Source organism: Myodes glareolus, chromosome 21, assembly GCF_982192425.1.
Source record: "Myodes glareolus chromosome 21, mMyoGla1.1, whole genome shotgun sequence".
NCBI lineage: Eukaryota > Metazoa > Chordata > Mammalia > Rodentia > Cricetidae > Myodes > Myodes glareolus.
In genome coordinates, this window is record NC_142046.1 from 10,399,697 (window position 1) to 10,426,996 (window position 27,300).

The following is a 27,300-nucleotide window of genomic DNA, read 5'->3' on the forward strand; positions in this document are numbered from 1 at the left end:
CAGATGTGCACTGCTGGGCCCCACGTTAACATAGGTACTAGGAATCCAAACGCAGGTCCTTTGCTTGTACAGCAAACACTTTACCCATGGAGTGTCTCCCTGCTACTATTTTCCCGAAAGTAAAGAGGGCATTTAAAAGAAATTAGGCATTATTAGGGTCATAATAATTTCTGTGACTAATGTTCTTCACAGTAGTGCATGATTTTTTCAATTTTAGTTCAAGTTCCTTGAATCTTTTACTTAGGAAAAGAAGAGGAGATCTTACTGCATTGAATGTCTAACTGTTAAACCCACAAGACAGTGCTCACTGCACCGTGGCTGACACAGAGAATGCTGACACGCTGCCCAGGGAGAGCTGAAGACTCAACAGCACACACTGCTGTGTGCCACTGTGCTGCCCAGGTGCCCAGATGTCTGTAATCCTGTATTAATTCACCACAAATGACAAGATGTGCCAGCAGAGCATGGGAGCCTCTAAAATGATACTGTGCCTATAAATATGTGTCATAAGCAGAATATTGAAATCAATAAAAAATTATCACCCATGTTGAGACATTTTCAGTGATTAAATTTTCCCATCTTAGCTATGGTGCATTCCCTTAGCCAGTTTTCCATACTTGGCAATTTATTCCTTTTCTTCTCTACCTGCACTCTCATTTTCTCTGCAATTGTTTGCATCAGGATCAATTCCTTTTATGTAACTTTTATTTTAAGGCAGATTCAGTTGTTTGTTTCTCATTTAATTTCTGCCTTTTGGGGACTTTAGCTGTTAGTTGTTTTAATTTGGGGATCATACTAATTTAATACATATAGACTGGGGTCTGTAGGTCCAAGGATTTGAGGTTTTGTGGGATGCAGTGCCTGTTAGAGGGAAGAGCTTGACTGACCTTGGTTTAATCCCTAGCACTAATAAATAAACTCAAGCTTATATTCTTCACCATCTTGCTGACAGCATGTTTTCTATGTGTAGTTCCCCCATGTCTGTTTTGTTGTATGTGTTTCTCAAGAATGTTCATTATGAGTCGAGCCAACAATGAATAGCAGCGAGCAAAGGGCATAGAAGTGAACGCAATTTCTTTAGTATCAGAACGTTATGTGGGATGAGGCCATACATGGCAGATCACCCTTGGGGTGGTTCCTACGGAAATGGAATTAAGATAAAATTTGACGCTCAAAATATGTTGCTTCCTGGTATTATTCCAAACATACACGACATCAATGAATAAGAAAAGCTAGCATGTGGAAAAGGCAGCCTGTCAACACATGTGCATCAAATGTCTGTTGTTTGAGTGATCCTTTCAATAAATTACAGAGCATCAGTGTGGTTCTCCAGCAAGGAAGACCCGGCCAAACTAGAGAAGCAATTCCCTAGTTTTGTTGCATGAGAAGCTGAAATTATATAATTTTAACAACTTGGGCACTTTCTCAATCTTTTGTTTTGGATTAGAGCAGGAATAAAATAACATAACTTTAAGATTTCTCACAAACTCTCTGTGTCCTACTTGGAAACACACGAGTAGATACTTTACATCACATATTCCATGGCATAAAGCATGAAACACGAATGCGTTCATCAGGGGCTGCTGCATCAGTCAGAAAACCCTGCTGTCACCCTAGACAGTCCCTGGTAGACTCCAGTGGACACAATTAGTCTCCTAGAATCACTGTTGCGGTGACCTCAGTGGAAGATAACACTTCATACTAAGAAACTCAAAATATCCAACATAAATTCCCCCAGTGTGTCAGCCTTCCCCTCTTTTCTTATCCCCTTGAAAAAAATAGCATTCTACTTCAAAACAAGGTGCTGTTCTATATAATCTCACTCTGCTGCCCTTCTCCAGGACTCTCAATTCCCTCTCTCCTTAATCTATGGCTCAAAGTTAGATTCAGTCATCTTATACACCATATGCCTTATGCACAAACTGCATCCAAAGTGTGGTAGGAAGCAATGTGGCCACAGCAGTGAATTAGGTACATTCACCCTACTGCACCGACCTTCTATGTGTTTTGCATAGATTGCAATGCTTTGCTTTTAGTTATACTACAGAACTTTAGCAACACCTACATACAGAGTCAACCAACAGCGTAGCGTGATATCAGCACATAAACAGATTACAAAAGATTGGAGTAGAGGGCACACAAATAAATGCGTGAAGCTACAGCTGTCTGATACTAGACAGAGGTTTCAGAATGTATGTTGGAGAAGACAGCCTCTCTAACAAAGGTTATAGGAAAAGCAATATGTCCACTAGAAGAATGAAACTGGATTCCAGTCTCTCAACATGTAGAGAACTCAATTCAGACTTTAAAATTCGAAACACCTGTGAAAAACAAAGCGGAAAATACTTCAAGATCCAGATATACACACGGACGCTCTGAATAGAACACAGGAGCAAGGGTTCAAAAATGGCCTTGCAAGAAATAAAAAAGCTGCACAACAGGCTGGGGAGGTGACTTGCTGGGCAGACGCACCTGCCCTGTCAAGCATGGGGAGCCAAGTGTAAGTCTGCAGCATCCCTGTGGGTTTTGCTGTTGCTATTTTTTGTTGTTCTTCTTCTTTTTGTTTTTAGAGCCAGTGTGGTTGTTGGAATGCTAATGGCTGCCATAGGCCCATAGGAAATGACACCATTAGGAGGTGTGACCTTGTTGGAAAGAGGGTCACTGGGAGTAGGCTTTGAGATTCAGATGCTCTAATAAAGCTCAGTTTTACTCTCTCTTCCTGCTGCCTGCCAATCCTGATGTAGAACTCTCAGCTACCTCTCCAGCACCATGTCTGCCTGCATGACACCATGATACCTTCCATGAGGATAATGGACTAAACCTCTGAAGTGTAAGCCAGCCCCATTCAAACGTTTTTGTTTATAAGTGTTTCTGTGGTCATGGTTTGTCTTCACAGCAGTGGAAACCCTAAGAGAACCATGCATGCAATCCGTGTCTATAATCCCAGCATTAGGAGGTGGGGCAGATCCCACTGTCCAGCCAGCCTCATGGAGACGGAAGTTTCCAGTGCAGTGAGAGACTCTGCTCAAGGCAATAAGGTGCCCAACATCCTACTCTGTCCTCCACATGTGTGTCTACAAGCTGGTGCCCCCACACACTCATGCATATACACACACTATGCATATGTGTATTACATGCATATCCATGCACCCTAATAAGTTGCACAAGAAAGTAAACAGCAGATTGGAGACGTGGCATCCAGAAAGGAGAGAATTTTCACCATTCATTAGTCTCACAGGGTATTATTACTCAGAATGTATAATGAATTTGAAAACTAAATGCCAAATGAACAATCCAACCAATAGAGGAGCAAATGAGTTTTTTTAATATTTATTTATTTGCTTATTATGTATACAGTATTCTTTCTTCAGTCCAGAAGAAGGCACCAGGCCTCATTACAGATGGTTGTGAGCCACCATGTGGTTGCTGGGAATTGAACTCAGGACCTTTGGAAGAACAGGCAATGCTCTTAACCGCTGAGCCATCTCTCCAGCCCGCAAATGAGTTTTTTTTAAAGAAGTTCAAATGCCAAGAACTCCTTTCACACATGTCCATAACTGTCCTGTAAGTCTTGAAGAGTCACAAGCCAGCATCTATTCATCTGGACAGCATATCTATGACAGATCAAAGAACCAATTGTACTCAAGTCTACTTTCTTGGTGATCCTAAGAGAGGTTACAGGAGCATAGAGTGGATTCGGGGCAACTGAAGTCCCCAAAAGACCTACCCTAGTGTGTCTATAGAATCAAGAAAGGACATCCCTCGAATTTCCTGACAAAGTTCCACACTAAGAGTCTCTTTTCCTGTAGCAATTGTACATTGCTTACAAAAACTCAGAGAGGGTCCCATGAATCTGATTTCTGGGCCAAGTTTCATGGACTTCAAGCCTTGTAAGTTTCCTTGGGTACTGATTCTTAGGAACCTCCCACTCTTCTCCAGAATGGTGAAACTCGGGAAATGGCTACATTAGCCATCATCTTAGCCATCAGGGAAATGAAAACAAAAACTACATGGAACTTCCATTTCACCAGTCAGAGTGGCCACCATCAAGAACAGTTCAGGGAGAGGGTGGAGGAACAGGGAATCAGTGCCAAGGTTTCACAAAAACTAAGAATAGAACTGCCATGTGATTACCTATACAAATCCCAGATGCGAACCCAAAGAGCAATGTCAGCATGTGAGAGAGATTGCTGCAAGCCCATGTGTTCTGTAGCAATATTAACAACAGCTGATTTCAGGGTTCACTCTAAATACCCAGGACTGGATTAAGGATAAAGAGAATGCAGTATATGAATAACTTTGTTGATAGTGTTTTCTGTCCTGTCCAGCTGTTTTGTCCCAAAGAAATAAATACACAGTACCAAGGATGCAACTGCCACTTCTTCAGGTCAAATTTGTTCTCTCTCTCTCTCTCTCTCTCTCTCTCTCTCTCTCTCTCTCTCTCTCTTTCCATCTAATCATCCACCATCTATCTATCTATCTATCTATCTAACTATCTATCTAATATTTATCAATCTATCCATCTATCTATCTACCTATCTAATATTTATATATTAGGTTTACTGAGACAGGGTTTCGCTGTGACACCTTGCCTGTTAAAGAACTCACTCTGTAGACCAGGCTGGCCTTGAACTCACAGAGATCTGCCTTTCTCTGCCTCCTGAGTATTGGACTTAATGTTTGGCCAAACTCATTCTAAAATCATGCAATTAAAATAAAATCCAGGTGAGTCTACCATCAATCTCAGAGACAAATGAAACCTGCCAGATCAAGTTTGAAGGTGGCAGGGTGTCAGCACAGAGGACCTGGCAGAGACCAGAAAGTCAGAGGGAAGCAGCTCCTGGCTCCCAGCACTGAGCCTTCCTGCATGGTGGCAAACACCCAGGTTAGGACCCTTTTACTTGTATTCAATAAACAAGTCCCTGGGTAAGTTGATGTCAAACACCCCTGTCTTTATTACTGGACATGACAGGATATTAAAACATGTTTTGTGTCATTAATACTCCCTCATGTGCCCATTCCTGATTTTATCTTTCTCAGTTAGAGATATTTTTCTCTGATGTCAATAATTAACCAGAAAACTAATTTACCCAAACTCTTCAACCCAGTTTATTTAAAAGTAGCTTCAAGAAGGTTGTGCCCATAGGTTTATGCCAATTCCAGCCATGGGCCTTTGGGGAGCACTTTGCTTTTTAATTTTCTTGGGCACAACTTGGGGACAGGAACAAACGTAAGTAAACGAGCCATCTTCACTTTCCTGGGTGTCTTAGCTGCGGTGAGTGAAAAGGACACTCGGGTTGTATCGATTCGACAATAACTGCTCCTGACATAATGAGTGGGTAGTCTCAGCTGACCATGAGAGCTGTGGACATGTCTGGATTTGGTGAGCGGCTAACAACACAAGTGATCCTGTGGGACGGCACCTGTAACAATGACAGAGATGATTATTCATTTCCTAGTCAGCAAAAGTACAGAGTGAAACCAAGATAATCAAGTACATTGGCAGTTACTACCTACTAGTAGTTGGTGGTTAGTTTGTTCTTTTCTTGATATAAGTTCAGTTAAGCGGGTGTAACTCTAACATGATGATCTTATAAAACCAATTGCTGAATTTTAATTATTTACATATAAGATTGCTTTTCAGTGGGTCACAAAGCATTCTCACTATAGAATAAATTCAAAAACTATGTTTCTAATTATGTCTACGTCATGAGCAAGTTTGTCATACTTTGATTGCTACCAGAATCTTGTTCTTGTGAACAGTGCTGTCCTGTGTGAATATTGTAGGATTGATAGTTAACTGAATGTCACCTCATAAGAAAGAACTTATTCTTTTTTGTCCCCCTTTAGCCTACCCTCCTAAATGTAAACAAACATCTATAGACAATATTTGGAAATATGGACATAGTTCTTTCCAAACTGTTTCCTGCTTTTTGCTGGGCAAATTATTTTGGTGGGTATTCAGACTGACCCTTCAGATGGTCTTGGTGCATCAAAGCACATTAGTTTGGAATTAATCCAAAGGTTATCATTTTCTGTGGAAACAAAAGAGAACTTCTTTTCCAAAGCATCATATCCTTAGAATCAAATTTTGAAGACAAACTACCTTTAAAGTATATATGTTGGTTACTTACCTCTTTCACAGTCAAAAAAAATTCAAAGAAAACACAATAATATACATAATATTGACTCTGTATTTTCCACCTTTTTTAGTCCTTTTAATCTATGGCTGTCTGTACTCTGTCTTTTTAAGGACCTTGCTTTATTTTTTTATAAACAATTTGAATATTTTCTAACTCTCTATACTCTTTTTCTTCTTTCTCCTAAGCCTACATACCTTTATCTATCACTGAACCCAGTTAGAAGTCTTTCCCTCTGAATTTGTCTTTATTGCATATCTGTAATCCTTTTCTTTTGAGAACCACTTTTTAAAAAGCTAAGCGACATTACTATGACTAAGTCTGCTTTGCCTTTTTGGCTCTGCCCAGTTCAACATGTCAGAGGATTTTCATTCATTGCCTCTGAGAGCCATTCTCTCTGCCCCAGATCCAGGGTCGGGTTGTTGAAGGTTGCACTCTGCTCACAAACCCCATTTAAATCTTCCACAGCCAGACTTCCAGAAAGAGTCAGAGTTCATGATGGCAGCATGGCCCACGAAGCCACCATTTCGAAACTAAGCAGCTTTTTTTTCTCCTACCACCAAATCAGTAAGACCTTTTTTAAAGGCGCTGCAGCATGCTGACAGCAAGCAAAGCCCATTGGGAAAAGAAAAAACATGGCTAAATTTTGCTTTTTGGTGTTTAAAATTTCTTTCCAAGCTCCCTCAGGTTTTATTTATTTATTTTTATTAAAGATTTATTTATTATATATTATGTTTATTTTTATTTATTTATTATTATTCTGCCTCCATGTATGCCTGCATGCCAGAAGAAGGCACCAGATATCATTATTGATGGTTGTGAGTCACCATGTGCTTGCTGGGGATTGAACTCAGGACCTCTGGAAGAGTGGCCAGTGTTCTTAACCACTGAGCCATCTCTCCAGCCCCCCTCAGATTTTATGTGAATTTAGCTAGCACATGTTGGAATGCCTATTTGTTGGAGGAAGGCTGTTTGTTTGTTTCCCAGCTACCCAGACTCCTGAAATCACAACACAGAAAACAATATTATTTGCAATACTGTTTGGCCAATAGCTTAAGCATGTTGCTAGCTATCTCTTACATCTAGAATTAACCCATTTCAGTTATTTTATATTTCACCATGAGGCTCGTGGCCTACCAGCAAGGTTCTGTTCAGTGTTCGTCTCTTATGGGCCTACATGACTTCTCTCTGACTCTACATTCTTTCTCCCAGCATTCAGTTTAGTTTTCCCCACCTAGCCCTTCTCTACCTTATCTGGCGTAAGACTGATTCTTTATTAACCAATGGTATTCACAGCATACAGAGTGGAATTCTACATCACCTGATAAAATTTATTTATCTGCAAATGTATACATCTCTAATTAAAAATAAGAGCTGGCTTTGGAGTTGGACAAATGGCTATCCTTCTCTAAGTGTGTTGTTAAAAGAAAAATTCAGAATTTCTTCCCCATGTCAGGAAGGACAGAAAAAGATAGATTTTTAAGGAAATATTTTACGTTTCTCTATGCCCATTTGTCTATATGATATCTTTCATTGAATATATGTCTACATGAATAATGTTTAAGTTTTCCACAAGGAACAGTAGATATTCCTGCAGTAATCTTTGAAGCTTCTAGGAAGAAGATGGGGCCCTACAACAACGAATCCACCTGGTTGACATGTCGTCATAATGCTAATAGTGGTACTATGAGACTGATTTTTGGGTACCAGCTGTGAAAATGGTGTATCTTCTTACAATGTTCTGGCTAGAACTCTAAATCAGAACTTAAAAGAACAAACATATAAAAAAAAAACCCTATCAACTACTCAGAGACCATTTGCAATTATACAAAACAACAATATTGAAACTTAACCATCATTTTACTTGTACTTTATCCCATAGAAAAAACATTGTCCCCATGACAGCTGGAAGCAATTCTAGAAGACGATGTCCCCTCTCCCAACAAAGTTTGTCCTCACAGTTAGGGACACATTTAGGGGATGATTATTACTCATATAGGGTTGGGGATTGGGGTGGAAATTATGTAGACCCAGAGATAAAAAAGAGGAAAATTTGTATGTGATAATCGATTAGTGTGAACCTATTCACACTAATAGTAATAATTTGAGTAATAGATTGAATACTTGTTAGCTATTATTTCTGGACAGTTTACACTAGCATAGATTTTTGTATATTGATACAAGTCAAATCATATTTGTTATAGTGAATATGCTCCTAATTCTGTTTAGAATATTTGTAGACCTACGCAAAGTTATTTTGCCAGATTGTATGCATATATGTTTCTACCTCTGTCTAAGACATTTTGTATATTAATATAGTTTTAGGATATATTTATCATATTGCAATATACATTTCTACCTCTGATCAAGATATTTAAACATTGTTTATATTTTGAAGTCATTTCCTCCTTTACTGCACGGTTGCTTAAATATTGTTTAATATTCTGATATGAAGTCTTAATCTTTAAGTTATTTAGGTATTAAGTATTATAGGTCAATAACCATTCATGTTTGTTATACTTTTAGTCTGACCAGTTTGGTTCTTTAGATACATAGAGATTGTATTCTGCATAGATAGGTAACCTTCAACCACTTCAAAGATGTGTAGAACATAACATTTATATAACTTAAGATTCTGTTGATGTGAGACATGATTGCTCCAGCAGTGCTGATGTATTCCCAAGATATTGTTGAGCACCAAAGACACTCGACTTGGAATTTGTTTTCTTTCTGGCACAACTGGCCTTTTGGGCAAGGAAATGCTCATTTGTCGATCACTGACCAAGTGTACAATGTCCAGACTGGACAAGTAGGATACAAGAAAAAATATTGTCAAAGTTGCCAAGACAGGGTAATATGGTTTTGAAAAATTTCCTGCCTCTGAAAATGGTCTGTCAGTTACTCTAGGCCTTAGCCAAAGTTGGTTGCTTTAACACTGCAAATGAGACTGTAGGTGATTCCTCAGGTAGCCAGTTGTCTGTGTCATCTACTTCATATGTTTGAACCTGCTTGACTGCACTTCCTGTCTACTCAAGTAATATTATCTCCCTTCTCAGGCCTTCAATGGGGTTGAAGATAGTTGTAGGTACCCTCATCTTATGATCTAGCCAAGCCATTTCTAATACAAGAATCAGACTCCTTAGGATAGAATGTTTATTAAAATACTTAGCATATGTTCCTTGCTTAATATAGTTTATGCTGGTTATAATTCCAATTTTATACTTGATATCTGTTCCTAGTGTATATAGTTTTGTATTGGATTTAGAACTCTCTTATTTAAACAAAAAGGGGAGGTGCTGTGGGAGCTCCTTCAGTGCCTTCAGCTAATAGCCTTTAAGATACCAGCCCACTTGGGCATGGTCTCTTATACTACAAATGCAGCTGTAAAGCATTTTCTTGCTCTCTTGCTTCCAGCTCTCACTTCTGATGCTAGACTCTAATACTATAAATGCAGGTGTAAAGCATGCACTTGCTCTCTTGCTTCTGGCACTCACTCTTTCGCTTCCAGCTCTTGCTTCTGCTGCTAGACTCTGTTCTTGTTTCTTACTTCTGCAGAGGACTGTGATCTAGGACAGTCATTTTGAGTCTCCCCTAAATAAATAACCATTTATTATACATAATTCTGAACTAGTATGGGATGATTTTTTATCTTCCACCATCACATAAGTCTACTCTGAGATTACATTGCAAGGCCATACTCACCCCACTACAGTCTGTGGTTTTGGAGCCTGTCCTGGAACTCGCTCTGTTGACCAGGCTGGCCATGCCTTCTAAGAGTCAGTTCTCTCCTGCTACTATGTGGGTTTCTGGGATAAAACTCAGGCCATTGGTCTTGGTGTCTTTATATCTTGATTAGTACCTTTTAAGTGGACACCAACATCTTAGATGTTGCTAGGATTCAATTACAACCTATTCCTTTTTGGAAAACTTAAGTTTTCATCATAATAAATTTTGACTTTCAAAATATCGTTTTAGTTTGATTTTTTTTAAAACACATGATTTCTCTGTGTACCCCTGGCTGTTCTGGAACTAAATCTGTAGACCAGGCTAGGTTCACGCTCAGAGAAACACCTTCTTCTGCCTCCTGAGTGCTAGGATTAAAGACATGCTCCACCACTGCCAAACCTGAGATATGTTTTTACAATTAATATTCAGTAAAAGAAAAACTATCAAAAGTGGAAGAAAACCTGAAAAACGAACAAACCTTTTCTTTTACTGTTTCAACAGCTACGTCATTTCAACACCCAAAGTCTTCCATGTTGGGGCATCTAAACATGTTGTAATTCAAGCCCATGGCTACACTGAAGCATTTGATGTGATAATCTCTATAAGAAGTTATCCTGATAAAAATGTGACCTACTCTTCAGGTTGTGTTAATTTATCTCCAGAAAATAAATTCCAAAACTCGACACTATTAACAGTATGTACTTACTCTTTGTTTTTTTTCTTAACATGCTTATTGGTAAAATTTGTTCAAAGGTTGAACCTTGGTAAAAATTTACTCGTTCCTGTTGCTCCATAGCTGTGTGGTTCTGAGATGGTGACGGGGGAGTGAGGAGTGAAACGCCAAATTCTGTGTAGAAAATTACATTTGTTTTTGAGCCAAGTGTGCCATGCCCACATCCTTAAAAATAAACAATTCTCTGTGAAATAGTTTGGAGATGAACAGGAAATTCATCTGTGCACAGTGACAGAAAACAAGCTATAGCTGGCTCCTGAGTCCGGCTTCTTTCACTTTCTATGAAGACCTCCTGCTGCATCCACTTCCCAGAAATTTTGTCCTTTGTGGCTGAATAAAACTCCTCCATGTGTACTGCATTTGCTGTGTCCACTTAGCTGCTGATAAACAAGCAGACTGTCTCCATAGCTTGGGAGTCATGAATAGTGCAGTTATGAGGATGATGAATGTGCAAGCATCTCTTACCATGTTGGCTTTTATCCCTCCTGGTAGATACCCAAGTGCTGCAGCTGGGTCAGAGGTAGCTCTATTTTTAGGAACTCCCACACTGATTTTCCTGGTGCCTGTACTGGTTTTCCTTCCCTTTATCAATGCATAAGGGTTCTTTTTCCCTACATCTTCCCCAGCATTTTTTGGTTTCATATCTAGTTTTCCTTTATCTAAGTATGTATGTATGCATGTATGTATGTATGTATGTATGTATCTCTCTATCTCTCTATCATTATCACCTCTTTATCATTCAATCTATCTATCTATCTATCTATCTACCTACCTATCATCTATGCAGCTGTTTACCTATCAATCTATCTATCATCATCCTCAGCTAGCTTGACTAAGAGCTTATGAATCCTGTTCTGTCTTTACACATAATGTTAATTTCATCACATGACTGTATCTTTTGTGTGAGGGGGAACGTGATGAGAGTTCAGGTTCTCATGGAGATCAGAAGGTCAGATCCCGAGGGTTACAGATGGTTATAACTGTGAAATATTGCTTGGAATTAATTTGAATCAGAAATAGGGACTGTTTCATTAGTGTTTGTGAGAATAAAGATCTAATCTCTATTTAAAATTTTCCCAATTACTTGGTTTATGAAATTTAGAGTTCAGTATACAAACTATTACTTTCTCTGACTATTCTGTTATGATGCATGGCCGCCACTAGCCACATTTACCTTTAAATGCAAATCAGTTAAATGCAGATGATGCAATACTTCAGCTCCTCACTGGCACTAAACTGTTCAAGTGCTAGAGTTACCACGTGTTGGGTAGCATAGTTACAGGACATGTCCTTCACCACAGGAAAGCCCACTGAGCTATGCTTTCATGGTCAGCTCAGGAGCAGAGGAGCATGGAGGAATCAGAAACTTTGGTACATGTAGACTTAGCTTCCTGCTGACAATATAAAGCAACTTTATGCCAATTAAATGTTTTGTCATAATCTTGTCTTTGAGTCCATCATCAAATAAATTTAAACTGTGTTTTCTACTATTGATGAATATTCTTTGTAGCTATTCATTTTTTATTTTCAGTGCATCCCGACTGCAGTTTCTCTCTCTACTCTCCTCCCACCCACACTTCACAACTTTCCCCCTCGCCCAAAATCGCTCTCCTCCATTTATCTTTAGAAAAGAGCAGGCCTCCCAGGAAGATCCACTGAACATGGCAGTGCAAGATTGGATAAGACTGGGGACAAACTCTCATACTAAGGCTGGGCAAGGCCACCCAGTAAGAGGAAAAGGGTCCCAAAAGCAGGCAAAAGAGCCTGAGGCACCCGTACTCCCTCTGGAGAACCACATCAAGCTGACAACCGTGATAGAAGCTTTAGTTTGTTTTTCAAAGTAGAGAAAGAACTCAGATGCCTATAATTCATCTCAGCACAGAAATCCTAGATTTTTACTGTTTTCAAATCTCTGTAATAATCTCCTAGCAGTTGATGTCAGTGATTAACTTTACCCCATGTTTCCAAACCCTTAGTTTTCATAGAAATGTCCTTTCTGTGATTGCCCATGTTAATAGATTCAATGCCCACATCATCGAATGTACAGGTGGTGATGGTAATCACATACCCAAACTGGAAAGCGTGCATCTGTGCTGTGGGCAGAGAAGCATGTGGTGTGATGTTGAGTGTCCAGGCCATCGGCCAGGGTCTTGCACAGAGAGAATGGAGAAAACAATCCATCCAGAAGCCAATAAAGTGAAGGCTTCTCACTGTTTCTACAATGGCAGTTCTGTTCACTATGTCTGAGGTTGATGGTCCCAAAGAGACTTCCAACTGTTTAAAGCTAACATTTTATTACGATGTCAGACTATGAAGGGATTTTGGCAAAACTAATTTATTTTTATTGTTCCTAAAGTGGTTTTAGTTGGTTTTGTTGTTTGATAAATTTATGACTCAGATTTTCACTATGTAGTCCTGGATAGACTTGGAAAGAAGATCCTCCTGCCTCAGTTTCTGTAGTGTTGTCCTGTGCGATTACTATTATTATTATTTATTGTTTTTCAGACAAGGCTTGGAAAGGAACAACATTGAGTGGGTGAGAATGTTGCCACCTTTGTAGATACAGTGCCATTGCCAGAACTGTTGATCTGACCCCAACAAGACAATTTGACATACAAGATAGTAATCTTTGCCTGTAACAATATTCTAATAGCTTTGGCTGCTCAGAAAATAGCTTTGTAGATCAGGCTGGACTTGAACTCACAGAGATCTGCCTTCCTCTGTCTCCTAAAATGCTTGGATTAAAGACATGCACCACTACAGCTTCATTTTTTTTTTTACAATTTCCTGCTAATGGGTACTTTGCCTACCTGTGTATTGGGCACCACAGCATACAACAAGCAGAGGAGAAGAGAGGAAGTAGGATTTCTGGAACTGCAGTCAGGTGATTTGAGCTTTTATGTGGGTGCTGAGAACTGAACCCTTGTCCTCTGCAGGAACCACCACCAGTGCTCTTAACTCCTGAGCCCTGTCTCCAGTGTCTCTTTAAAATTATGCAATGCACAAGCTTAATTTTGTAGCCAGGTGATGGTGGCACAGGCCTAAATCCCAGCACCTGGGAGGCAGAAGCAGGTGAATCTCTGTGAGGTCGAGGTCAGCCTGGTCTACAGGAAGTAGTTCCAGCACATCTCCAAAGCTACAGAGAAACCCTGTCTCAAAAAATCAAAAATCAAGCCAAATAAACAAACAAAAATCAACAATAAGCTCGATTCTGGTCTTACAGTTTGCAGTGGTTTTTCTCTACAAGGTCAGCATACCCTAGGACTTCACAATCACACTTTCACACCGTGATGTTTGCTTGTTGCTTTTCAGATTCAGGACACACAGTTGTCTGAAGGACAAAGCTCATTTTCATATGTGTATTTGGAAGTCGTGTCCAAGCATTTCTCAAAATCTGAAGAAAGGCCAATCCTCTATGACAATGGCTCTCTCTTCGTCCACACTGACAAGCCTGTGTACACTCCACAGCAGCACGGTAGAGTATCTGATGCTTTTTCCAAGAGAGAATAACAAAAATATGTGGAACTTTGAATATCTGAAATTGAGTGGAGATCAGTTTCTATTTAACTCAAGAGAAACTCAGATCTGAATGACTTTTATTTTCTCACATAGCATTTTCATTTGTAATTTTTAATGGAATTAGGAAATGAATAACATATCCAATGATAACTTTATTTGTCCTGTCAGAGAATTTATTCATCAAAAACAGAGAAGACATAATTGCAAATACAATTTTGGCACTAAGAAATAATTTATCTTAAGATCTTTGTAAAACAACCTTGGATTCAGTAGCTAGTCGCAAGGATGGAAAAAGAACCCCTGTGTAAAGAATTAGACCTCTGGTAGAGACTAAAGTACATCACAGAGGTGCCCAAGTGCTGATTGTCGACGGCAAGTCACCTGAGAAAGTGTCTGTAATGCATGGTTTCATATTTATAGTTTTCCTGTTTAGGGGAATGTCAGGAAAGACACTGTGAGTATGGAAAGTCTACATTTCCCCCCAAGAACTGCAAATAAGACATAGGAAAAGTCAACATTGCGTGCAAAACCTTCTCTCTTTCCCCTCCCACTTGTCATCTCCGGACAATTAGAGATGCATTTATGGAAGATGTACATTTCAGGCAGAAGCGGGAATGTTTTTCATACATGGTACTTTGGGGTACAGATTGACAGAGACAAGAGTTACTATCAGGTTTTGTTTTGGTGTTTACTTGTGCACAGTAGAGACCTTCTAAGTTTGGTGGATGCTGGTGATGCCAATGGTGACGTGAGTGGGTCTGTATGATAATCAACACATTCAGCAGGGCCACCTTTATGTTGGATTACAAAGGAAAGACCTAGTTGAGTCAGGATGTTGTCCCCAGCTCAGACAGAGGGTCATTGCTAGAACTGTTGATCTCTTTAACAAGACGACTTTTCATATGAGATAGTAGTCTCTGCCTAAAAGAACAACCTAAAGTTCTTATCCTATTGATGTGTTTAATGTAAAGACACTTGAAAGATTATTGGCTTAAGCATCTTTAAATAAAGGCTTAGTCTCCAAGTCTTTCTAGGATGAAGGACCTTAGAATATTGTCCAGAGTCCTGCAGTTCTGCTCAGCCTGTGCCCCACCCTCTTTCCCAGCTCCCTTCTCTGCTATGTGCCCTCAGCTGTGGACTCAAGTTAATTGCTTTTCCTGCTAATTCTCACTCACATGGAGGTGGATGCAGTGTTATGTCTGTATAGTACTTTTTATTTTTTCCTTCAACTCAGTAACTCCTGCTGGTAGCATCTGTATACAAGGATCCCTTCAGGAACCTGCAACTACAGCTCAGCCTGCCACCCCCAGCACATTTCCTCTCTCTCTTCCTCTGTCAGTGCTAGAGATAAGTCCAAGGCCTCCTACATCCCAGGCAAGTTACCCAGCACTTAGGAAAATTCCTGGTCCTCTCTTTTGTTCTCTTAAAATCCATGGGTGTCTGCTCTGCAGCACCTGCATCTCCTTGCTCCTGGGAACCTACATGATTGTGTTTCTCCTCTCCTAGAGCATCAGGTATGCATATCACACTTGGGCACCACTCTTACATCATTGTCTAGCACAAAACAGGCATTGCAATTAAGTTGTGGCTTCAATACGCAAATTTTATTGATCTTGTCTCTGATACACTAAGATTAATATTCTAAATTAAGTAAAAACTAGGTTAAAAACTATGCAAATAATAGTCACTGAAATCATTATGATAATATGAACATTTGTTACTTTTTTTCTTCTGAGTCATGTTGAGACTCTGTCTTGTTTGTACCTGTGAGTGTCATTGAGAGGTGACTCAAATCTTCCTGTTTTATTAGTGAGGTTTACAGGATAACAGGGAACAGGAAGAGGAAGCAGCGAGACAATACCACAGTTTTGAACTTTAGAACCTGTGATCGCAGGCTTTTCCCCACGCTGCTAACAGCTCTGTCTTGACACCTGGACAGAGCAAGTAGGTTTGTCATAGACAGAAGGAGAATATGAGGAGGTGACAGAACTGAAGGGAGGAGAGCACAGGATGTGGGCGTCCTGCGCATCATACGGGCTTTACCTTGTTACCTTGTAAGCAGGTTTTCCTGGGACATTGCTGTGGAATTGCACAGTATGAGCTGTTGTAATTAGGAGCGGCGGTCTGCTTCCTGCTGCCTGGCTAGCTTTTCCCAAAATAATTACATGGAAACTGTATTCATTTACACACTGTCTGGCCCATTAGTTCTAGCCTCTTATTGTCTAACTCTCACATCTTGATTAACCCATTTTTAATAATCTGTGTAATTCCACAAGACTGTGGCTTACCGATAAGATTCTAACCTACGTTCATCTCGGGCTGAAGAATCATGGCATCTGCCTGCCTCTGCTTTCTTTCTCCCACAATTATGTTCTGTCTTCCCTGCCTAACTATGTTCTAACCTATCAGGCCAAGCAGTTTTCTTTATTAATTAACCAATGAAAGTAGTATAGATAGAAAAACCTCCTACATCATTTCCCCTTTTTCTGTTTAAACAAAAAGGAAGGCTTTAACTTGAACATAGCAAAATTACATATAACAAAACAATTATAAAGCAAGAATTACAGTTACAATAGTTACATCTATTTTATCTTTTATCATAACTAATGAAAACTATAACTATAACTAATCATACTTCAACTCTGTCAAAGACTCCAGAAGGATATAATATTAACTAAGTAAACAAGAAATAAGCAACTTTCAAAACTCTAGAAATGACAGAGACATCTCGCTGCCTGGACAGTCACCCAAAGTTTTCTTGTACCGTTGGGGCATTCGTCTTCAGCCTACAGGCCCATAGTATCCAGCAGACATTTCCATGAAGCAGGAAATTTCAAAGGCAGTTCAGTCACTATCTACTGTATCCTGCAGAAGGTCTCGCAGACTCTTTCATGAATCAGGAGCCCCGAAGAATCATCTCACCTTTAGGCAAGTTTAGCAGTCCTCTCTCTGCGGGTTCTCTGTGTCCAGTTTATGCAACAGTCCAAGCAAGAGCAGTTTCATTCCCAAATGGCTAACTAACTCCATAAGGGGCCTCTTCGATGCTCATCTTCCTCTTGAAGTAGATTGGTGCTGCCAGGAACAGATATGTCTCATAGTCATGAAATGCCCTAAGTTATTAAAACATTTAAAATGCCATATTCTATAGTGTTTGAAAGATATGAAGAATGCCTATCTGAAATATATCTATGCACATCTAGAAAGTCTAACTAACATGACTACAAACTTGACTATTATAGATGAATATCTATTAATCTATATTTCTTAATTATACATTACATTTTTAAAATGAACTACACAATCACAATATCTTAATCAAGATCATAAATACATATACATATAACAAAATTGACCTTAACTTTATACTAATAAAGGAAAATTTATACCAATGTAAATTATTCATATCTATATCATATCCCCCTTTAAATGTAAAAGAACTTTTATAAGCAATATCTGGGGATATGGACGTAGTTATTTCTCTCCATACTTCTTCCTGCTGTATAGGGGCGCTATTAATCACATCTTTCATTGTGTAACCTGTATGTGAGGTTCATCTCAGTCGGCATTGAGTGAAGTAAATTTTTGAGGGTGTTTACAGCAACCTTTCAGGAGGACGTGGTCTATCATACCGTACTGGGATAGAAGCAATCCACAGGGTCTCATCCTCTGTGAAAATAAAAGAAGAATTTCTTTGCCAAAGTTTCATATCCTTAGATCCAAATTCTGAAGTCATAATTTCCTCATGATATCCATTCGGGTTTAGCTTGGCAGCCCATATAATGAAATGTCTCTCTGTACTTAGCTCCTTCACAGTCAAAAATTTTAAAGAAAACACAATGTACATAATCCAGACTCTCTGTGAATTTTCCATTTTTACATGGCTTATTTTTATTTATTTTTTTTAATCTATTACTATCTGTACTCTGTCTCTTTAAAGACTTTACCCTTTTTTTTAAGGCATTAACTTTATTCTCTATATTCTTTTCTTCTCTTTCCCAAGCCTACATACACTCATCCAACACTGTGACCCATTTAGAGGTCTTTTATGTCTGAATCTGTCCTATTGTGAATCTGTAATTTTTTACTATCCAGGACCATTTTTGCTTTGCAGTTTTAAATCGCTAAGCACTTAAGAATCTAAGCTGTGACATTTCATGGTCAAAAACAGGTACTGTAGGCTTGCCCCACCCAGTCCAACATGGCAGAGCCACTCTTGCCTCTGAGCTTTGCACATTGCACCACTAGCATGGTGAAGCTGCTTGTGACTCTGAACCAGTTGCTTCTCTGAGCTGCAGAGTGGGAGGCCACTCTGGATGTTGGCTCCACCTCTCTTCAATTTCAAACTGGGGGACGTACCATTTTCTGCTAGCTCTAGGGCCACCAGGTAGGAGCCGCACTCAACACTTTAACTCTGAGACTGAGTGTGTAGCACAGAAACCCTTTTCATCCAAGTTACATCCAAATCTGACACATAGTGCACTGCGCAGCCTGGAAACATCTCTCTGCATGGCACCAGAAATCCGTCATGCTCTCCTGCTTGCCTATGCCTGATTCTGCCATCTGCCCAGGTGCCTCTCCGCCATTGGCATGGTCTCAGAGTACTTTATTCTCTATCCTGAGCAGGCACACAAACATCCAGGCCCAGAAATGCTCCATAGCCAGAGTTTGCACAGGAGGCATGGCCCAGGAAGCTGCGTTGCTTTTCTTTTCTTTTCTTTTCTTTTCTTTTTTTTTTTTTTGGTGCTGTTGCTGAATCAGGAAATCTCTCTACAGCACGCCCTAGCAAACAGCAAAAAGTTGTGTTAAACTCTGTATTTGTGTCTAGAATTCCTTTTAAAGCCCTCTCAGGTTTTATGTGCCATTAATTAACCACGCTGGGCACCAATTGCTGTAATTAGGAGTGTTGGGCCGCTTCTCACTGCCTGACTAGCTTTTCCCGAAATAATTACATGGAAACTTTATTCATTTAAATGCTGTCTGTCCCATTAGTTGTAGCCTCTTATTTTCTAACTCTCACATCTTGATTAACCCATTTTTAATAATCTGTGTAATACCACAAGACTGTGGCTTACCGGCAAGATTCTAACCTACACCCGTCTTGGGCTGGAGAATCATGGCGTCTGCCTGCCTCTGCTTTTTTTCTCCCACTATTATGTTCCCTGCCTACCTATGTTCTGACCTATCAGGCCAAGCAGTTTACTATTAATGAACAAATGAAAGCAGCAGATAGATAGAAGAACTTCCTATATCAATGAGCCAAGAGTTGAAATGCTGTTGGGCTTAGGGCACTATTTCTGTTTTAGTGTGGGGACCATGACTTGGCTATGACATGAGTTGAAAACCCTCAAAGAATAGAAATGTGTCACTGTGCCCCTGCAGAGTCAATAGCTCTACCAGTATGTTCAGATCAAAAGCAGACAGTGCAGCTTAGGAACCACATTTCTGAGCTCTGGTAGGCACCCTGCTCCTCCAGACCTTTAGGTCCTTCTGCCTCCTGTTCCATAGCACTCCCTGATCTCAGGTCCGGGGCTGTGTTTTAGTTGTTCCGTTTGGTGCTGGACACCCATGGTCACGCACTCTCTGCATTTGGAGCTGTTGTGAATCTGTGTAGAGGACACACAACCCCCATGGGGGAGATTTTAAAGGCCTGCTACAGACAAGAAGAGCTAGAGACAGTCAGTGTCTGCTCAGAGAGTGAGGTTGGTTTTTCCCAGGGAGGAGCCCCTACAGCTGACCCAATCCTGAACAGTCCACCCTAAGCACATGCACATAGGAACAACACTAAATAAACATGTGTGTATGTGTATGTGTGTGTGTGTAAATATAATAATAGTAGGCATGCAATTATCTACTAATGCATGTAATTCCAAAAAAATAAAGACTTTCAGTTAAAAAATATTGAGCACAAAAAACAAAGACAAGGAAGATATTTTAAGAGATGAGATTCAACTTTTTAAACATTAATATCTAAATAACAGAGAAGAAAATACAGGAAATGCTGCACTAATATTTTTCTGTGAATCACTTTTTTGTTGTTGAGAAAATAGGGTTTGTCTGTGTAACAACCCTGTCTGTCCTGGAAATCACATGGTGGTAGGCCAGGCTGACCTTGAACTCATGGAGATCCTCACGCCTCTGACTCTCAAGTTCTGGAATTGAATGTATTTGCCACTGCCTGTCTCTGTGTACCTACTTCCAAAGTGAATGAAATAAGAAGAAATTAAGCATGAATCAGCTGTGAGACACACAGCATTTAAAGAATGGAGAGTCTCACAGGGCTTGGTGGTGCGTGTCCATGATACCAGAACCCGGGAGGCTGATGAGAAGAGGTTGTAAATCACAGGCTAGCCTGGGCTATTAGCAAAGACACAGAGACGTGTTTCCAGACAGAGTGCTTGCCTGGGATGTGCAAGGACCAGCAGTTCTGCAAGGTCGCCTCTGTTCTTTTAGTGAGGAGAAAACAATCACAGGACCTGGGCAACAGATACAACAAAACCACACCATCACAGCACATCACAGGAAGAGCTAACTGGGAGCCTTGCTACTTTTCATAAGCAGGAGAGTGTATGCTATCTGAACCAAACACCCATTTGCCCTTCGACCCTCCAGACCTAATGTAAGGAAGTATTGTATGTTTTCATACAATCTACAGCAGAGCTCGGTCTTTTGTTATGATGAAATTCCCAATAAATGGAGAACTAAGTACAGAAATAACTAATTTTATGCTATTCACATCTTTCCAGCAAGTTGAACATAAATATTTTCATAAGTTAACTTTCCTACTCACTATAAGTAAATTTCGAGGACTTATGTTAAAATGAGAGAACCCTTAACAATATTTATATTTACCATCAACCTTCTTTTTAATATGAGATTTTCTCTAGAGGCTATAATTGGTTTTTAACAAGATTTATCTCAATGAAATTGTTTTTAAAACATATTATTCATCTTTGATAATGCCATTCACTATTTTAAATTATTTTCACCTTGATAATGGTTGTTTCAAAAATTAGAATAGTCCTTGCTCAACAAAGTTTTTGACAATATCACTTCTTCTGCAGTAAAGGTTGGCGTCCTTTCGCTGGGAGATGACTTGGAGCCAGTTACACGGGAAACTGTCTTAACTTTCATAGTAAGTATGTGCTTAGTCCTGTGATGCTTCCTTCACAGACGGATGCACCGAGCAGGGCTGTTTCCGTGTGAGAGCTTTCTTGTCATATGAACAATCTCTTCCTGAGTGCTTGCTTGCCCTACTGTTTCTCCATCCAGAGTTGAAGCAGGGCAGCTCCTCCCTGCACAGCGTCATCTCCTTAACAACCCTGGCCTCCAGTCCTGTGGCCAAGATAAATCTCTAGTCTTCCAAAATTACCTGGTCACGGGTATTACTTTGTAACAACGAAAAACGACCTAAGGTGGGCATGTTTCCTCATTTCTCTAAAGGACCCTGAAGGATCAGAAGTTGACCAGATACAAGGAAACAATCTTACTGGAGCTGTGTCTTTTCCTGACTTCCAGATTCCTGCTAAACCCAAGTATGTAAAAATGTTTTGTAATAAGTTGTTTTCTGGGGGAAAAAACCCACCTGGAACTTTGGTTGTGGGGCAGAGAAAAGGTTGAGTGAGCTCCCTGCTCTGACCAAGGACAGCACACATGTGGCTATGTGAAGCCTTCCAAAGGATGGTAGAAGTTAGGCCCACTTCTCAGCAAAACAGAAGTGAATCCCAGACACCAGAGCACTGCCCAGCATACCAGGAGTCTCAGATTTCCATCACACCTTCAAAAGAGAATCCCTTACATGTAGGTATTTCCAGCCAGCTTCAGGAGATAACAAAACCCTGTTTCAGTAAATAAACACACACACACACACACACACACACACACACACACACACACACACACACACACACACACACAGAGAGAGAGAGAGAGAGAGAGAGAGAGAGAGAGAGAGAGACAGAGCGAGAAAGAGAGAGAGAGAAAGTTCCCCAAATTTCCCACGCATTCTTTTTATAGAGAGAGAGCAATCAATTTAGAAGAGAAAACAATATTCGGTTGTCCTTTTACCTTTTCACCCTAACAGAGTGTCCATCTCTGGGAGAGGGCGTTAGGTTATGGTCTATTCGGAGAGCACTTATGCCTAGCAGGTGCAGAGATTTAGTCAAAATGTGTGTGTGTGTGTGTGTGTGTGTGTGTGTGTGTGAGAGAGAGAGAGAGAAATTTTGTTCTATTTGGGCTCATATGCAAGGATTTAAGACCATGCTCATACAGAGGTTTATAAAATACGTGTTTAATGAGCACTGCTTGTGTGTGGAACTCACAATAAGAGAGCAAGCTGCAAATAGAAGTCAAGTGCCCACAATCCCTGCTCTCAAGGAGCACAGAGCAGGATGTCTCTGACAAGGGCAGCTATATTATACTGTACTATACTGTATTGTACTATACTAGACAAGGGCAACTATACTATACTGTACTATACTGTACTGTTCTTTACTGTACAGTACTATACTATACAGTACTTTACTATACTATTCTAGACAACGGCAGCTATACTATACTGTACTGTTCTTTACTTACTGTACTATACTATACAGCACTGTACTATTCTGTACTGTATTATACTATAGTATATAGTACTATACTATATATATACTATATATACTATAGAAGGGCAGCTATACCATACTGTACTATAGTATACTGTTCTTTACTGTACTGTATTATACTATGTAATATAGTAGTGTACTATATTATACATGACAAAGCCAGCTATACTATACTGTACTATACTATACTAGATAAGGTCAGCTATACTATACTGTACTATACTATACTGTGCTATATTATACTGAACTATACTGTACTGCACAATACTATACTGCACTATCCTGTATCACACTTTTCAATGCTATACTATACTGTACTACAGTAAACTATATTGTACTATACTATGGTATGCTACATTATACTGTACTATACTATACTACACTGTACTATATTATTCTGTACTATGCTATATTAGAGAAAGAGAACTATACTGTTCTTTACTACACTGTACTATATTATTCTTTACTATACTATACTGTACTGTATTATACTATACTGTAATATACTATTCTATACTATACTGTGCTGTACTATACAATACTATACTGTACTGTACAGTATTATACTATAATACTATATGTATTATACTATACTGTACTATCCTATTCTATACTATACTGTACGTACCATTCTGTACTATACTATTCTCTATTATTCTATACTATACTGTACTACACTAGACAAAGCTACCGCAGACATTTCCAGTAGAAACACTTTAGAGTCACTTGTCCTGCATCCTCTCTAAGGAAAACTGTATTTAGCTCATTTTGAAAACATTTTCTGAACATCAAAGTCTGAAGTTGGGAGGCTGAAATAATCGGGATGATTTAAAATTATACAATTTCTTAAAATGCCATAGACTCCCTAGTGCAGAATCGAGTCTGCTGTCTTGTGATTCTGATTTCCCAGACTTCACCTCATGCCAGCTGTCCACGGCAGATCACTGGAATCCATCATGACTCCACTCTCCCATCTTAGCAGCTTGGCCTCTGTTGTCCTCCATGCACAGAACACGTTCTCCTTTATAGTTCTCGTCTTTGGAACAGGGGAACATGACACTTTGTACAAATGCCATCCCTGGGTACAGTGTAGTGTCCCCTTCACTCTCCTCCTCCTTGTCCTGTGCATTTTCTTTTCTTCTCCATGTCTTATTCATTGTTTATCACCCCCTCCCCATGTGAGACCCCAGGCTAATTAAGATCAAGGCCCTTGTCCATAGTGTTCATTGTAGTTCAGCAGTTCAGCATCCTGGGTCCTCGGGTAAAGACCTGGTGAGCGAGGACAGTAGTCCTGACAACCGTGCTATCTCCTCCATTGACCGCATCCCCTATCTGCATGGTAGATACGGTTTTTCTCTTTCCCCAGTGAGATGCAGTAACTCGTGTGAATCAAACCTGCTTGGAAAATGTGTGAGAATCTGAACTGGTGTGGATTGTTTGCTATAAAGTCTGCGGATCTTCTGTCTTGATCTTTTTTAAATCTCAGTGTAGTACTCACTAATTTCTTTGGTTTTGAATATTGGCCTTTGGTCTTTCAAGACAGAATTTCTCTGTGTATCCTTGACTGTCCTCACTCTGTAGACAGGCTCAGCTTGCACTCAGAGATCCACCTCCCAAGTCCTTAAATTAAAGGCATGAGCTACCACGGCCCAACCTTACTCAAATTTTTGGATGAAGTTTGTTGGACAGGTTGTTTTATTCTTTGAAACAAGCCATGCTTTGTTTCCAAATACAATTCTGCTTAGATGAGGTGTGATTTACATCACTGGCCTGCCATCTTTCCAGACACATTATTATCAATTTTTATACTATGTTGTGAATTTAACATAAATTCCTGGATTAATTAAATTCTCAAATTGTCGTCGGTTGTTCAAACAAAATTGTGATATTTAAGCAAAATATGTAGGAAAAGAATATGATATGAAAAACTGATTTTTAAACAATTTATTTTAATTTTGAAATGTTCAGTTATGTCTATGTATTTTTGAAATATCTTTCCTCCAAACTTTTACTTAGGGTGCGTGCGTAAGTGTGTGACTGTGTGGCACATACACACATGCACATTCTTACTAGAGTTTCTCTTGATAAAATAAAACTCTTTGCTGCCCTCCATGATTTCAAACATCTGGCTTCCACAGATATGGGAGATGGACGATTCAGGCTAAATATAGAGAAAACGCCTCCACCAATGGATCGACACACTTTGAAATCAAAGAACACGGTAATCTTCAATCTAAGATTCATTTATAAAACATTAGTTTTTTTCCCCAGGAATTCTCTTCAGTAATATAACTGATGCAAACCACTCTCAGGTGGGGATGAGGCCCTGGGCCAGGGTGGTTGGAAGTCCTGGTTGCGTATGCGGCTAGGGAGTCAGTGCTCATTAGAAGTTGTTAGAGGGCCGCGATGATGTGGAAGAGAATACTGTCATGGGGTTGTTTTAGAAAGATTTTTATGCCTTCCACACCCCCTTCTCTCTCTCTCAGATAAAGTCTACAATATAAGTTTCATACCAATAAGTGATCGGCAACACGAACTGAAATTTCAAGGTACTCTAATGCTTTGGTGACTGTTCGGGATTCTGGGGTCAGCTTTCCTGTTAGTCCCGAGAAAGCCAGCCGGCCCTTGTGGATTCATGTTCTTAATAAAAGAAGTGGTACAGTCCCCAGGGGAGCCTGGCTAATGGAGGATCTTTCTAGGCTTACAATTTTGCGAAAAATAAACAATTATCAACGAGTCAGATAGTTAAGTCAACAAATGATTAAGTTGATGAGAATATTACGGGATGTATTGCAGAGAAAGATCTATTCTTAAGTAATATAACAACAGTATAATACTGACCACTCTTCCCTCACTCCATTCTTCTGCTCATAGATTTAGCCCAAGGCGTGATTCTGCAGTCAACAGATTACCTGGAACAGAAAATAAGAGAACAAGGTAGTCCACACGTTGTATAGCACTGTGGGTACTGCTTTCAAGACCAGAGAGCAGAAGACACGGGGTTTTCCTAATTGCAATGCAGCGGGCAGGGGAAAAGATGCTTGTGGAGGTTTAGTTCACCCTGTAAATGGTCCTTCATGCAAACTCAGGATTTCATTGGCGAGATCCTTACCCCAAACAAAGCAGTTCTGTAGTATTTCCTGACCTAAAACTATCTAAAATGTTTGTTTTCCCCAAGTATCTGGTGAGGGAGTCCTTTGATGGTAGAAAAAATAACGCTTGAGATCCCTACAACTGTTGGTAGTAAGGACACGCGTACTGACATCGTTTCAGCTGCTAAATACAAACATTCAGTGGTAAAGAAGTGTTGTTATGACGGAGCCAAACATAGTGACTATGAAACCTGTGAGCAGCGAGCAGAACGTGTGAAAACAGGCCCACGCTGTGTCCAAGCCTTCACTCACTGCTGCAACGTGGCAACCCAGATCAGAGCTAATGACACCTTTAAAAAAGTCAGTCTTGGAGTACACCATGGTAGGTATTGTATTTTCTATCGGAATCTTCCGAAGTCTGGGTAACTGTGTAAATTAACTTCTCAAAGATGAGCAGTTGTCATGTCCTACTTACTATTAGAGTTGAAAGCAGATAACTTGCAATGCCCAGAAGGCAACCCTGTTGTGTATTTGGGGAACTGGAAACAGGATAGCACCCCCAGAAAACACTAGTCCAGAGCCAAGACTCAGTGGCACCCAATGACAGCTAACTATGCACACTCGAAAGAGAGTTCATCCGAAGTCTCACATGAGAACCTGAGACTGAGAATCTCCAGTCGATAAAAAGCAATGATTCTGTCACATGACGGTCACCAAAAGTTGAAATCTTATTTCAGTCTTATCATTAGTAAATTTTTCAGGATAAAAGTACGTTCTTAATGTTTTCAAACTTTAAGGACTCTCATTCATATATTTTCTTTAAGAAATCCAGTCGCAGCCCTTTAATCCCAGCACTGAGGAGGTGGAGGCAAGCGGATCTCCATGAGTTCCACACCAGCCTGGTCTGCAGAGTCAATTTGAGGACAATCTTCAAATCAACAGAGAAATCCTGTTTAAAAAAAAAAACAAAAATAAATAAATTAAATAAAGATAAGAGAAAACAAGGAGAAAGAAGCCTTTTTTACTTTTAGTATTTTTTCTTTTCAGTTATATCTTTATTTGGGAGATTATGATATGATCATATTTTCTGCTTTTCCTTTGCTTTCTCCAAACAGTCCATAAATCACTCCTTTCTTCCTTTCAAATTCATGCCCTCTTTTTCATTCATTGTTATTACATTCATATGTGTATTTATGCATATATGTGTATATACATATATTCCTAAATATAACCTTCTCAGTCTATATATTTACACATAACTTTTATGAAGGACCAATTGTCATTGGATGACCAGTGCTCTTCCCTGGGGTAGACTCTCCCGCGGCCAGCGTTCCTTAGTTACCCATAGTTCCTCAGTAGGATGGAGGCCTCATGGTCTTTCCCCTCACTCTGCCATGTCTGTTGTTGTTCTCCTTGTTGAGCTCACATAGGGGGCCATGTCGGTGAGACTGTTTACTGATGTGGGATTCCCCTCTGTATGATATAAA

General features: G+C 39.8%; 1 protein-coding gene across 2 annotated transcripts; it reads left to right on the plus strand.

Moving 5' to 3' along the window:
- Window positions 1-5,103: 5,103 nt before the first annotated feature.
- Window positions 5,104-26,817, plus strand: LOC148118654 (complement C5-like). 2 transcript variants are annotated; one of them, XM_087899682.1, is made up of 10 exons: window positions 5,104-5,230; window positions 10,368-10,560; window positions 13,912-14,074; window positions 21,180-21,250; window positions 21,559-21,650; window positions 24,860-24,942; window positions 25,208-25,270; window positions 25,596-25,658; window positions 25,995-26,195; window positions 26,638-26,817. In XM_087899682.1, the coding sequence occupies exons 1-10, from the start codon at window positions 5,151-5,153 to the stop codon at window positions 26,697-26,699; spliced, it is 1,071 nt and encodes a 356-aa protein (XP_087755808.1). In that variant the 5' UTR covers window positions 5,104-5,150; the 3' UTR covers window positions 26,700-26,817. The 2 variants fall into 2 exon arrangements, with proteins under 2 accessions (XP_087755808.1, XP_087755809.1); XM_087899683.1 differs by lacking the exon at window positions 25,208-25,270.
- Window positions 26,818-27,300: the final 483 nt, after the last annotated feature.